The sequence below is a fragment of the Crocodylus porosus genome, unplaced genomic scaffold (assembly GCF_001723895.1).
Source record: "Crocodylus porosus isolate Cpor-Errol unplaced genomic scaffold, CroPor_comp1, whole genome shotgun sequence".
NCBI classification, from domain to species: Eukaryota; Metazoa; Chordata; order Crocodylia; family Crocodylidae; genus Crocodylus; species Crocodylus porosus.
In genome coordinates, this window is record NW_017728921.1 from 23420010 (window position 1) to 23433115 (window position 13106).

At 50.0% G+C, this 13106-nt stretch overlaps 2 protein-coding genes across 4 annotated transcripts in view; one reads left to right on the plus strand and one right to left on the minus strand.

Moving 5' to 3' along the window:
* Window positions 1-17: 17 nt before the first annotated feature.
* Window positions 18-6574, plus strand: RNF215 (ring finger protein 215). The gene is made up of 9 exons (XM_019539272.1): window positions 18-174; window positions 521-592; window positions 692-777; window positions 2034-2091; window positions 2868-2972; window positions 3836-3952; window positions 4039-4176; window positions 4686-4788; window positions 5346-6574. Exons 2-9 carry the CDS (start codon window positions 521-523, stop codon window positions 5366-5368), a joined length of 702 nt encoding a protein of 233 aa, XP_019394817.1. The 5' UTR covers window positions 18-174; the 3' UTR covers window positions 5369-6574.
* Window positions 2018-13106, minus strand: part of CCDC157 (coiled-coil domain containing 157) — a 23573-nt gene continuing 12484 nt past the window's right edge. The window contains exons 8-10 of one of the 3 annotated variants that reach the window (XM_019539267.1): window positions 12120-12259; window positions 8074-8162; window positions 7558-7962 (exon numbers count right to left, since the gene is read on the minus strand). In XM_019539267.1, the coding sequence (XP_019394812.1) occupies window positions 7680-7962; window positions 8074-8162; window positions 12120-12259 (512 nt within the window). In that variant the 3' untranslated portion in view covers window positions 7558-7679. Of the gene's footprint in view, window positions 2030-7557; window positions 7963-8073; window positions 8163-12119; window positions 12260-13106 lie in introns of those variants that run through there. The other 2 variants (XM_019539268.1, XM_019539271.1) reach the window with 2 other exon arrangements.

Here is a 13106-nt window from a genome sequence, read left to right on the forward strand (position 1 = left end):
GCTGGCGGTGACGCCCGCTGTGCCGGTGCCCGTGCCCAGGTGGGTGCGGCGGAGGCCGAGCCGGAGGAGGAGGAGGAGGCCAGCTGGATCGGGGTGGTGCCGCTGGGAGAGGAGCAGGCGGAGGCGCCGCGGAGCAGCTCGGAGGAGTCCTTCACCGCCGCCGTGGTCAGCAAGGTGGGCGCGCCCGGGCGGGCAGCGGGGCCGGGCTGTCCCGGGTCTGGCACCGGCAGCCCCGCGCTGCGCAGGGGCGTTGGGGCACGCTCTCCACTCCTGAGGTGGCTCCGGGGGAGGTGGAAGAAAAGCTGCTGTTCTGCCTGGGGGCGGTTTCAGGGAGGCCAGAAGGGGCCTATGTTGGGTCCGTGACCCCAAGAGCGAAGGGGACTGGAGACGCATCTTCCTGTGCGGGAAGAAGAACCGTTCGGAGGCCTGCCTGGCTGCTGACCTGTCCCGTCATCGAATTTGGTCCCCGTATGTGTGTTGTCTGTATCAGGCTGAACTCTCTGGTCTCTTTCCCCAACAGATGAAGCGAGCCCTGGTGCTAGGAGCATCAGCCCTGCTCATTCTGGCGCTGAATCAGAACGCCATCCGAGAGGTAGACGCTTTTCACCAGCTTCCCTTCTTCTTGCTGTGGAGGCTCAGAAGAAGCTGGTTCCACTGCCTTGCTAATGTGTCTGCTCTGCTCCTTGTGCAGCTGGATGTGTCCCTGGTCCTCGCCAAGCCTGTGATCGTGATTCAGTCCTCAGACAATGTCACCAAGCTCCTTGGGGCCTTGTTACGGTAAGCAGGTACTTACTGAAAGGGGAGTGACAGCTAGAGAGTGCAAACACCTTGAAGGCCTGGAAGTGTGTGTGCATGCCCTGCTCTTGGCCCTACAATCCTCTGCCTATCTGTGGAGACGCTGTCTGGAAGTGGCAAAAGTCTGGTTTTATTCATAGTTGAAGGCCCGGGTATTCCTTGGTAATTTTGGATGACTCCCTGTATAATACAGGCCATTACATGTTACTTCTTCCTCTCTTGAGCCCAAGATTGTTTGTCTGTCTAAAGCAACTATTCCAAAAAGGCATCCAGTCTTGATTACTCCAAGAGATGGAGAATCCACCCTTCTTGAAGTCATTGCAGTCTCCTGGAGTTTCCTTTTGTTTCCCTGTTAACACCCTTCTCCATTACTAATAGACTGGAAAGTACTTTGTTACCTTCATGTAAAACAGGCACATTGTCCTCTCCTTTTTCTAACATAGAAAAGGAGTATTCTTTAAATTCTTCAGTCTTTCCTGCATCATGATTAATAATAAGGCCCCAGAACTCCGGGGTTAGGAGGATCCCGTGCCAGCTCAGTCATGATGCTGAGCTACTTGAGTAGAGAGCTGTTAAAAACTTCTCTATTTTCTTCCAGGAGACTGACTATGAATGGCTGGTTTTGTTAACATGTCCCACTGTAAAGCCCTGTGCTGCTTGGGTGATGCTGGATCTGAGTGGAACACCATGGGCACCCACTCACCCCAATACTGGCTCTTTTGTCTGCTTCTTTGGGGCTGTCACCCAAGGGTGTGATACTTGGTGTTTTCCAAACATGAGGGTAGCCCCTGGGCACCTCCGTGAAGGGGGTATCAAGCATTGTCTTAATTTTACAGATGGGGAAATTTGAGGCACAGCGGCAGTGACTTCTCTGAGATCCCCCAGGGAGTTGGTGGATGCTTGGGTTCTAGCTCAGCTGCCTGTCTCCTTTATGCAAAGCACTCTCCATTCTCTGACCATCTGCATTCTCCCCTGCACAGCCTTTTGGGCACTGGGCCTACTCTTCTACCATGCGTAGCTTGTGTTCCGTTGTTCCCTGTACAGTCCCATTGCTCATGAGCATCACGTGTGTATGGGGTATTCCCTGAGCACCAACGCCATAGAATGAATGGGAGGATCTTGGAGTAGGTTGAGATCCCCGGGAATGTTGTGCTCCCTTAGTGTGCTTTAATTGGCACCCCTCTTCTGCCTGTGCCCAGGGAATCTGTGATACTAATGCTATTCTTGACTTTTGCTAGCAGAGGGCTCCGGGCAACAGCAAAGATCACATACCAGACAGTGCTGCTGGAGAACCTGGTACGTAATCTCAGCAGGGAACAGACTATACCCCAGCCTGGGCATTGGGTGCAAGGTCAGACTCACTCGTTGCTAAGGCATCTCCTCCCTTACCAGCTTCATGAACCTCATAGCAGCAGCAGGTATATCCGTTGGTGCTCTGAGTGCAGAACCTATGCGTGGAATGTGTAACTTGTAGAGTCCTTGTCTAACATCCCAACTGGTAGGGTTTTGATCACAGCCCTTGGGAGATGACTTCATGGCTGAATCAATCTCATTGCTAAGAACCTCCTTGTTTGTTTTAGACACCTAACACAGATGGGGAAGCTGAGGCACAGTGTCGTTTAAGTGATTTGCCTGAGTCCCACGAGAAACTGAATCCAAACTCAGTTCAGTGCCCTTACATACTAAGCCTTTTTCCACCTTTCTCAGTTTAGTTCCATTACCCTGCTTTCTTTGCCATGACTAACTACAGACTATCAGTTCGCCACTATAGATGGATTTGGCAACCTTCATCTTAACTCAGCTTCTTTTGCTGCTCTACTCTGGGCCTGCAGATGTGATAGGTGCCAGGGGAGATAATGCCAGAGCCATTTAGAGAGGAAGTACCCCCTCTTTGGTCTGTGGTGCAGCGTCCTTATGCATGCAGGCCAAATTGCATTGCCCCTCTCTAAGTGTTGTCATGCCCTGAAACCTCCTCTTGCCCCAATGCTGTGCATCACTGTCACTTGTGCAGGTGTGTCTTACCCTGCCCTGTTGCTGGCTCATGGATGGCATTGCACTTGTCTCCTCTGCAGGGAGTGACTCTCACATTGTGGTCAACCTGTGGCCTGTCCCGAGGCGGGCTGTATGGGGAGTGGCAAGGAGTGATCTGCATGGGAGAGAACAGCTCACGGGTTCAGGTGTGTCATAGCTGGGTGGCAGGGTACTGATATGCAGATCTTATGAGGAGCTGGACATGTGAGCAAGGGTGCTTTTTTTTTTTTTTTTTTTGGACACTTTGTGTCTCAGGCTAAATCAGCTGTGAATTCTGTTGACTGAGCAGAACTCAATTGTTCAAGTCTGTGTGGTGCTACCACTGGCAAGTATTCTACCTCCCAAACTCTTCAGCCTGGGGCTTCAAATGCTCCCTAATCCATAAGTTATCCAACCTGCAAGCTCAGACGCCTTGGAGTTCAGATGCCCCCTAGTCTTGCTTGACCCTAGTCAAAGGTCAAAGGAGCAAACTAAAGGCAAAGCCCGAGAGCAGTCCCCCATCACCATAAATTGTGTAGCGAGACAGCCTCCCAATGGGAGTTTCATAGACTGTCATGGGGCCTGCTTGCAGTGCAGTGGACAGGTCTCCACCCTCAAATACAGTGAGTCATTCAAGGCCAAGCAGGGGGCCGTCCCTGTCAGGTCAATAAAACCACCTGGGCCAAAATCATCACCATGGTATCTCCTGTCTTCAGCAGTATTAAAGACTCCACATAACCTGCTTCCTGGACCAGCCCAATACTTAGTTTTGTGTTCGGTCATACAGACAGGACCAAACAAAAGGACCAAGACAGGACTCCACTGACCCAGACAGGACTCCACTGCACAGTCACAGAAAGTACAATGGGGAGAATGCCTGTTGTTGCTCAATGGTACCTTCTAGGGATGATTTAAGGAGTAGCATAGTTAAGCACCACAAGGGATCCTGTCACATCTGTCTGACAGTAAGCTGTGAGATGCTTTGCCCAAGTGCTGTGGCCTTACTGCCACCCATGTGCTGTGTCTATAGAAATACCTTCAACAGCTGTGGAACACCATCCTGCTCATTGCCCTCATCTTGTGTACTGGGGTGATTGTGCAGGCCCAGCGTCAGTCCCGGCAAGACCAGTCAGACCAGGACACTGAGGTGGGCACCTTCCTCTGCTTTTCCCCACTCCTTAGAAAGCTGACAGGGAAAGGCAGCTGTGAATTGACTGTGCTGTTCCTCTGCAGCTGGACCTCAAGCAGCTCATTCTGCAGAGGCTGTCAGCACTGAAAACCCGGCGCTACCACCCTGGCAAACACCTCCGGAGTCGGGCCTGTGAGATTGACAGTTGCGCCGTCTGCTTGGACCAGTTCCACAAGAATCAGGTAGAGCTGGGCAGAGACAGGGAGTTCCTGAGGGTTATTGCCTTCCCAAATTTCTGGTAGGGCCAGGGTGCTAGAAGCCTATTAGCCGCGGACAATAAAACCACACTCGTGACACAGTGATGGCCCCCAGCCCATAGTGAAAACTGGGCACAAGTCACAACTACATTCTTCTCTGCTCAATAGCCTCCTAGGTTTGCCTGCTTGAAGTAGTTCATGGTCTCTGCCCTTAGGTTGCCACAAGTGTGCCACACTTGTTTGATGGTCTTGTCACTGTAGGGCAAAGACATTTGGGATATTTTGCCTGCCTTCTGAGCAGGTAGCAGTGGTCAGGGCCTGGGGTGGAAAAATAGACTGGCTGGACCATCAGTTCTTTTCTGGTGCAATGGGGAGGCAGTACACTGGGCTTGCTGCCACAGTGTGCATCTGAAATGGGATGCTAGGTTGCTTGCTTGGTTCATCCTGCTGAGCCTCATACTGGTCTGGTGTTCCTGTCTCCCTGCTGCCCATAGTGTCTGCGGGTGCTGCCGTGTTCGCATGAGTTTCACCGGGACTGTGTGGATCCATGGCTTCTCCTGCAGCAGACATGCCCTTTGTGCAAGCATAATATCCTGGGTAAGAAGACAGCAGGGCTTGGGGCATGACATAGTACAGCATGCTCCTGTGAGGGGGAGCGGGAGGGCAGTGGCTGAGGCCCATGCAGTGGCTGTCCAGTATGTTCCCAGTACAGCCACAGCTGGAATCACCCCTCCCTTGCTCTGGGTTCCTGTGCTTCTTTCTGCCCTAGTGACATGCAGAAGCGTGGCAGATCCAATAAGTCTCCTCATTGGAATAATGAAGCCTTTCGTGCCTAAATATGAGGTCAGGTCTCCCAGCTTCTGCCACTCCCAGAGGCCTGAGTACACTTGAAGTAGGGTGTCCAGAAGATGATTGGGGGTGGGGGGGAAGGGAAGGCAGATAGAAGGCTCAGGAAGAAGGGGCAGGTATCTAGAAGCCTCTATCAGAGAGGTATTCACCATCACCAGGCAGATATTGCCTCTGTGGCATTTATTACCCAGATGTGGTTGGGTCCAGGATCCTGTAATGGCTTTCCAACCCTTTCTCTGAGCTCCCTTGCAATTAAGGGATTACAGTCCCTCAAGTGACCACTCCTTTCTCAATTTCCCTTCTAGGAAGTTGCTGCAGAGAGAGCTAGCTGGCCAGCGAGACACACTCTGAGACTGATCTACCTACACTCCGGGAATGGGGGGCAGTTAGTTGATCTTATAACCTGCTTTTCATGAGCTGGCTGAGGGGACTAGAACTGGGGAAAGTAGCTGGACCAACATAGCGTGTTGAGGGGATAGGAGGGCGGGGGGAAAGAGGTATGGAGATAATGTGGGTTTGGGGAAGTGTCAGCAGTGTCCATTACTCCACGGTGTGCTTGGGACAGTCCAGTCCACTGTGTCTATGGCCAGGCTGCACACAGTAGATATCTGGAACCTTAGGGGAAGAGGCATTGAAGGGGATGCAAATGGATTCAGAGCCCCCTAGAGTGAATGTGGGCAGCCCTATCCCTGCACAGGGATGAGCTCAGCAGAGGGTGGGATGGAGGAGCTTACCGGGGTGCACCCTGAAATGTCTGTGTTAGTGGAGGTTTGGAGAGACCCCAGGGGTAGTGGGCACAAGAAAAATAAGCTAAATGGGCATCTGAGACCCCTTGGTGGACTAGGGATGATGTTTGGGAGATGCTTAGGCAAAGTCTTAAGGGGTTAATGGGAAACCCAGGTCTGGGAGAGGCCTGGCCCTGTAGCTGGCTGAGCCCTTGGTCACAGGCCACTTCCACCCCTGTTGCTCGGGAGGGCCTACTATTCTTTTTATAAATCTCTATTTTCTATATTCCCATGGCTGCTGCTAGACCCCTGTTGTCAGACTGCCCCAGCCCAAGGGACTGGCTCAGCTTGAGTGCTCCTGTGCCACCCCATCCAATTTGGCAGGATGGCCTGGGCATAATGAGAGGCAGCATTGGCCCCTGTTTCTTTTGTCCCTGGCAGTACAGTGAATGCGAAATCTCTGCTGACAGGGAAAAGGGAGGGGGAAGCTGGTGCTACTGCTGTCATACTGCCCTTGGTTTCAATATGCTTTCCTTCTTGCTGCCTTAGTTCAAAGTAGCCAGCTGGGGGAGCAGTCTGTCAGCTGTGGGGATTTACAGATTCATGAATGCTTGCTTTTATTTATGCTAACTTATTAGAGAGAGTGGTGTGAGTTAACTGTAGAGAATGAACAACAAACAAGCATCCAGGTATTTGCTGTGAGCCCTGGATGGCTCCTGGCCTGGTTCAGCAGCCAGGGGCTGCTGGCTTGATCCCCCACATGTCTGTAAAGCCACCTGTAATATTAAATACAGAGCAAGGAGAAATCTGCTGTGTTACTCTGGTTCATTTTATGGAACAAACTAGTGTCTGATGTGCTGAAACAGCTGCCACCATTCCTGCTTGAGTTCAGTGTACCTTTCATCTGGCTGGTGAGCCCTTTTCTCTGCTAGCAGCCCAAGCTACCTCCAGAAGCCACCTGGAGATGCTCTTGCCCAAAAGAGAAAAGCCAAATAGAAGTTTAGGATATACCAAACCTTGCTCTTACTCTTGCTATTAGCTTAAGGTGCCCCTGGGTAATTTCCCTGGTGGAAAGTGCAGGGGATAGGAACAGACTTCTTGGTGCACAGTACATCCCAGAGGCTAATCTTTATTCACTGGGGAAGGGGTTGCTTTGCTCTCCAGGTCACACAGACACAACATACTCCAGTGATTTGCCGAAGGATGCTTGTGGCCAGGCTGCTGTGAGAGTTCCTACTTTTCAGGCATATGATCGGATCACTTTTTTCCATGTCCCTTCTACCGATCAAACCCTGGCATGAAACCCTTCATTTCTTCTGTGAATAGCAGCCCAGACCATCTGGATATCCTGCTGTACCTAAGCCTGACCATGCTTTTCCCCACCCTAAAATGGCTCTCCACCTCTTGCTGTGCAGTGTGCTGATGTTTTCTCTAGCTCCTAAGAAGAAAAGCCCCTCTTGTACCCATAAAACTGGGGCTATGGGAATAGAGCCTTTTTCACTGCTGTAAGCATTTTAGCCTCTGTGTACGGAAAAGACAGAGCTTTCTATAAGAATTCTATTTGTTGAGGACCTTGTCCACAGCATGTCGAACTCTGGTCTCTCCTAACACATAAAGCAAGCCCTTGGTAACAGGAGCATCAACCTTGCTCATTCTAATGCTGAATTGGAACAGGATCCTCAGTGTGTCTCCCACTTCCATCTGTCCCTCCCCCACGAATCACCTGTCCTAAGAGAGCCAGATGGCTCTAGCAGAGCTGCCAGTGGGGGATGATATCAGATGCTTCATCTCCTGTGCTGGCTGACTGCCTCCAACACTAGCTTGCTACTTATGGGGATCCTGGGGTTGTAAACATGACAGCATTTGTGGCACTGGTTGAATACCACTTCCTGATAGAATTACTCTGCTGGCCTTCTATTTCTGGTGGTTTCTAGTACTACGTGATGGGAGTGCCTGGACTCCAGCTACACTGTCTTGCCCTTTGGGTTTGACATTGCTACTGACGAGAAAGTTCTCAGGTAGCAGAGAGAGGCAGGACAGTTCCTTGCATGTGGTCTCTAGGGAGGATGGTTTTGTCTGTTGGCTGCTTGGTGGTCTCTGGCATGCCTTGCTTGTTTGGCTGCTTGGAGGCCGGCGGGACACCAGGCTGTCATTGCCAGCTTGGCTGTTTGGAGATCTGTGTGCACCAGTAGGATTTCTGTAGAAGCAGCAGAAGCAGGGATGAGAGAGCAGATCTGTAGTATGGAAGGTCTCTTTTGAAACCAAGTTCCCAGCTCCTTGCTTTGGCATGGTGCCACTCTTTACTCACCCTCTGTAATCTTTGTTGTGGTCTGTCACACAATCTTTGCTGCTGGTCTGGGGAGAGGAATGAATCCACAGCTGGGTCTGTGGAATAAGCTAGAGAGAACCATAGAATTAGAACCTGCCTGAGCTCATCTCCATGGTCACTGCCCAATGCTAGGAATTTCTTCCACATCCAGGAGCTAGGATTGACCCAGAGTTACCATGTCTTGGGTGGGTCTTGCAAAAAGACAGACCTAAAACAAAGCATCAGGCCCCAAAGACCTTCAGTGTTAGTGGGTATAGAGTGCTATTTCCCCTATCTACAGAGCTGTTTAGGCAGTACTGCAACAAGCTGGCCTTCCCCAGGAGCCAGCTCAGATTTTAGCTGAAATGTAGGATGGGTTACATGGGATAGGCAGATGGATTATGGGAGCCAGAGACCCAGTCCTTGACCTAGATCCCTTAGTGCTAGGTATGGTATAATTGCAGAAGACAGTCCCTACTCCAAAGAGCTTCCTACTCCAAAGAGCTTACAATTTAAGTGAAATGAATGAGTCCCTAGCAAGGAGATGGCCAAGTGTACAGCAGTAGGATGTCATTGAGGGGCACTGGCAAACTGGGCTGGAGAATTGTAATGGAGCTCGCTTTATCCCTCATCACAAAGAAGGTGAAAGCCTTTTATGAGGAACAATTCTGGCTGGAAGGCCCTGCCTTGGCAGAGGGATAAAAGGAGATGGCAGAGAAAGGGCAGATGGGCTCCAGCAGTGAAATGGAGCACAGCTTCTGCTAAAGGTGGCTTGACTAGGAATGCAAAGGGACAGGAGACCGAGCAGGCCTGAGGAAGGGCTAATGCTGGGAGAAAACCAGCTAGGATTGAGTTGGCCTGGAAAAAGGCCAGGAATTAGAGGAAACTCAGCAGAAGGACTGCAAAGATGCCAAAGGAAAGGCCTGGCCTAGGAGGAACCTGGCTAGGGACAAGTGAGCCTAAGGCAGTGGTCTCCAACCTTTTTATGGAGAAGATCACTTTTTGTTAGTAAAGGGCCCTGCCTCCTGGGCTCTGACCCCACTCACCTAGCCCAGCCTTGGTGGCAGGGGACGTGGCTTATCCCAACCATGTGTGCCCTGCTACTCCTGATCGTGGAGCCTCTGACAGACTGAGATCCACTGTTGGAGGCTCTATGATTGACCAGTGAAGGCTGGGGTTCCAGAGCCCCAGCAATGGACCAGAGACACTGGGTGGTAAGGGGCAGCTATAAAGTAGAGGAAGAAGCCCCTGTAGAGCCCCGGCCACTATATACCTTATCCCAAATAGCAAGGCCCTCCCCTAGTAAACTAACAGCTGAAGAAACAACAAAGCACCATACCTACAGGCTGGGGAACTCCCTTCTTGTCAGTGCAGAGGCAGAAAAGGATCTTGGAGTCGTCACTGATGCCATGATGAACATGAGTGGGCATTGTAGGGATGCAGTCAGGAAGGCCAACCGCACCTTGTCATGCATCCACAGATGCATCTCAAGCAGGTCCAGGGAGGTGATACTTCCCCTCCATGCGGCACTGGTCAGGCTGGAGCTGGAGTACTGCGTCCAGTTCTGGGCGCTGCACTTCAAGAGGGATGTGGACAACATGGAGAAGGTCCAGAGGAGGGCTACTTGCATGATCAGGGGGCACAGGGCAGGCCCTACGAGGAGAGGCTATGGAACCTGAACCTATTCAGCCTCCACAAGAGAAGGAGGAGGAGGTATCTAGTGGCCTGTTACAAACTAGTCAGAGCGGACCAGCAGGCATTGGGGGAGTCCCTGTTCCCCCGAGCACTACCAGGAGTGACTAGAAATAATGGTCACAAGGTGGCAGAGGGTAAATTCAGATTAGACATCAGGAGGCGCTACTTCACTGTCAGGGCGGCTAGGATCTGGAACCAACTTTCAAGTGAAGTGGTGTTGGCTCCTACCCTGGGAGTCTTTAAGACAAGGCTAGACAGTCACCTTGCTGGGGTCATTTGACCCCAGTACTCTTTCCTGCCATGGCAGGGGGTCAGACTTGATGATCTGCTCAGGTCCCTTCTGACCCTACCAACTATGAAACTATGAAAGAGGCAGGTGGGGATGTTGCAGAGAGGTTCCCTAGTAATACTGCCTTGACTTGGGGAGACATCAGTCCCTACTCACAGGAGTCCAGGATGGGCATGGCAGGAGGGGCTAAAGAGAAGGACTAAGGTGCTGTCTGATTTTAGGGTTGATTTTGGTTCCCTGTGATCATGAACAATGAATCCCAATGAAAGCTCAGACAGAGCCCCCTTAGGAACTATCCCTTGAAGACCTGGATGATTCCAGCTGCTTCTAGTGGGTTTTGGATAAGGTGCTATAAAATTTCATAGTGTTAGGGAAGTCTTTTCCTTTCTGACTGAACTGGAACAGGATGTAGTGCACACAGACACTTGATGACAACTGTCCTGCATATCTGGCTAGAGGTGAGCTTGGAGATCCCTCCCTCTCCAAAATAATAGGAAATAAAATCCCAATTAATTGGAAGCCTAGAAAGTGACAAGGTCAAATGATCACAAACTCTTCCAAAACTGTTTCAGGCTGAACATAAGGAAAAACTTCTTCATGGGCCAAGGCCTGAAATAGACTGCCTCCAAAGGTGGTGCAAACATCTACTTTGGATTCTTAAGGAATGTTTGGACATCTATCTTGCTGGGATCCTTTGACCCTAGATGACTTCCTACCCCTGGGGAAGGGGGCTGGACTCGATCTTCCAAGATCCCTTCCAGCCCTAATGTCTATGAAATCTATGACATTGTTTTGCGTGAATAAGGCCTGGGCTATGGCACTGTACTGCACTAACACATCATTTCCCAGCTGGAGCAAGATGTGTATTTCACCACTTCCCCTCTGCTGTTCATATGCATTCTAATTATGATCCTCCTTTGGGGAGAGGAAGGATATCTTACTGGCAGCTTACAAACAATTCTCTGTTTACTGAAACCCAAGGGCTGCTCTTAGGTTTTTGCCTTCTGAACAGTCAATAAGTGTATTGTGATTCCTAATTCCACTGTGTCTACAGCCACTCTGACCTGAAGGGAAGGTGGCTCAGTGAAGTGGGCATGCCTAGAACCAAACCTGGCAGCCTGAGTTGGCAAGCAGAGCTGTAGTGCTGGCAGCCTCCACTTAGCTGCTTGACTGTTCTGCAGGAGTCCTGAAAGACCAATCATTGACCTTCACGCATGAGTTAATTTAATTGGTTTTGGTCTTGGGGAAGGATCCCAAAGCCCATAACCCCTCTCTGAAGCAAGACTATGTTTCACAGAGGAGCTCTGCTTATGCTTCTTGCTTAGTCTATCCTGGTGAGGTGACTTCAGAGTTTTCTGTGCTCTGTTCATTCAGGAAGTCTGTCTAGTTCTCAAAGCATGCCAGCTTCAGAGTAAGGAAGTCATTTGACTTGCTTAAGTCATAATTTTTGGCATGTTTTTAATGATGAATTTGTCAACTATATTTTCATTTAGAATCCAGACTCTTAGGGATGGTCTGTGACCTAGAACTACTGGACAGCCCTGCTTAAAGGGAGAATTCAGGTAAGCCTCAGTGAGTATAGAGGTGACCCTTCAGCTCCAGAGAATACAGAAACAATGGAGTTGGTTCTGAAGTATGAATTTTAACGAGACTTGAACTTAGTGTCAAAAGGCAATGGGGTTTTAGTACCCCTGACCTCTGCAGGGATTAAAGGATGGGTCTCCAGTCTGCCAACAGCAATAAGAAATATGGAATGGGTCTCCAATCCATTAGCCCTAGAAACTCCTATTGTCATAGGATGATTTAAACCTGAAGTTCAACAATCAATGGGGATCATAAGACAATTCTTGTATCTCCATCCCGTAAGCCCACATAGATCATAGGATAAGTATCTAAATCCTAAAGGCCATGGAAGCAATAGGATGAGTTGTGAATCCTCCAAGTCCACCTCACCATTGCCCTGACCCACCACTCTATTTGTATTACTTCCTATTTATTCAGCAGGTAATCTTTTAACCATGAGGAGTGTGTTCTCTCCACCTGTGGTTGTAGACAGACTCACCCTCAAGGCTCCTTGCTTGGCTGCTTCTCTCATTTTGACAAGTGCAGTCCTGAGCCGGAAGTTCTCTTGCTCCAGGATGTTGATCCGGATGTTATTTGCCTGCAGTTGCTTTTCCATGTCTTCTGCAACATTCCCAGTGCCTTCAGAGAAATATATAGCCTGGGATCATGCCTTTGCCTTTGGAAGGATGAACTTCAGTTTCTCCTATACAAAGGCTGTGGCTTTACCGTCACTATTTTAGGCTGACAAAGGGCAGGCTCTGTCTGTGTGGGGTGTGGGAGATCAACAGCTCTGCTCAGAAACAACATGGTAGGTTCAAGGATTACCTTTCCACAATGAAATGAGGACTGGCTTGGGAGTGTGCTTATACAACTCCACATGGAAATTCCCCTTCATCTAAGATGTTTGATTTTTACCACTAACAACCCTAGAGCAAATGCAAGTAACTTCTGTTAATAAGAAGGACATGTCTTATCCTTCCTTGAGTTTTCTTTTAAACATCCCAAAGGGATAACTGCCAGTTAAAGATGAAAGGTACAGACACTGTAGGGAAGGTGAACACAATGAGGTGTTGGAGGATAGAGCTATGCTGGTGCAAGGAGAGTGATGATTTCACATCTCTTGGGGCATTTATACACATGCTTGGGGGGGGGGCACTTTTACTGGAGCAACTCTTAGAGCCCATTCCAGAGCATCTCATGAATCGGTGTCCCCAGGCTCAAAAATGGCAGCAGGGGCACTTTATCTAAAGCTTGTCAAATAAATTTTAGTTACAACACCCCCAGCACCATTTTTAAGCATGGGGATGTTGATACACAAGATGCTGGAGTCTGCTGGCGCACTTCAATTATTGAACTCCAGCAGACTTTATAGATTTCATAGACATTAGGGCTGGAAGGGACCTCGGGAGATCGAGTCCAGCCCCCTGCCCAAAGGGCAGGAAGTCAGCTGGGTTCATAGGATCCCAGCAAGATAAGCATCCAATTT

What these genes read in the sequence shown, in the direction of transcription:
- RNF215 (XM_019539272.1), top strand. Translation starts at nt 521, where the DNA reads ATGAAGCGAGCCCTGGTGCTAGGAGCATCAGCCCTGCTCATTCTGGCG. An exon ending in AGTCAGACCAGGACACTGAG is followed by an intron (nt 3,953 to 4,038) that starts GTGGGCACCTTC and finishes GTTCCTCTGCAG; the next exon opens with CTGGACCTCAAGCAGCTCAT. An exon ending in ACCAGTTCCACAAGAATCAG is followed by an intron (nt 4,177 to 4,685) that starts GTAGAGCTGGGC and finishes TGCTGCCCATAG; the next exon opens with TGTCTGCGGGTGCTGCCGTG.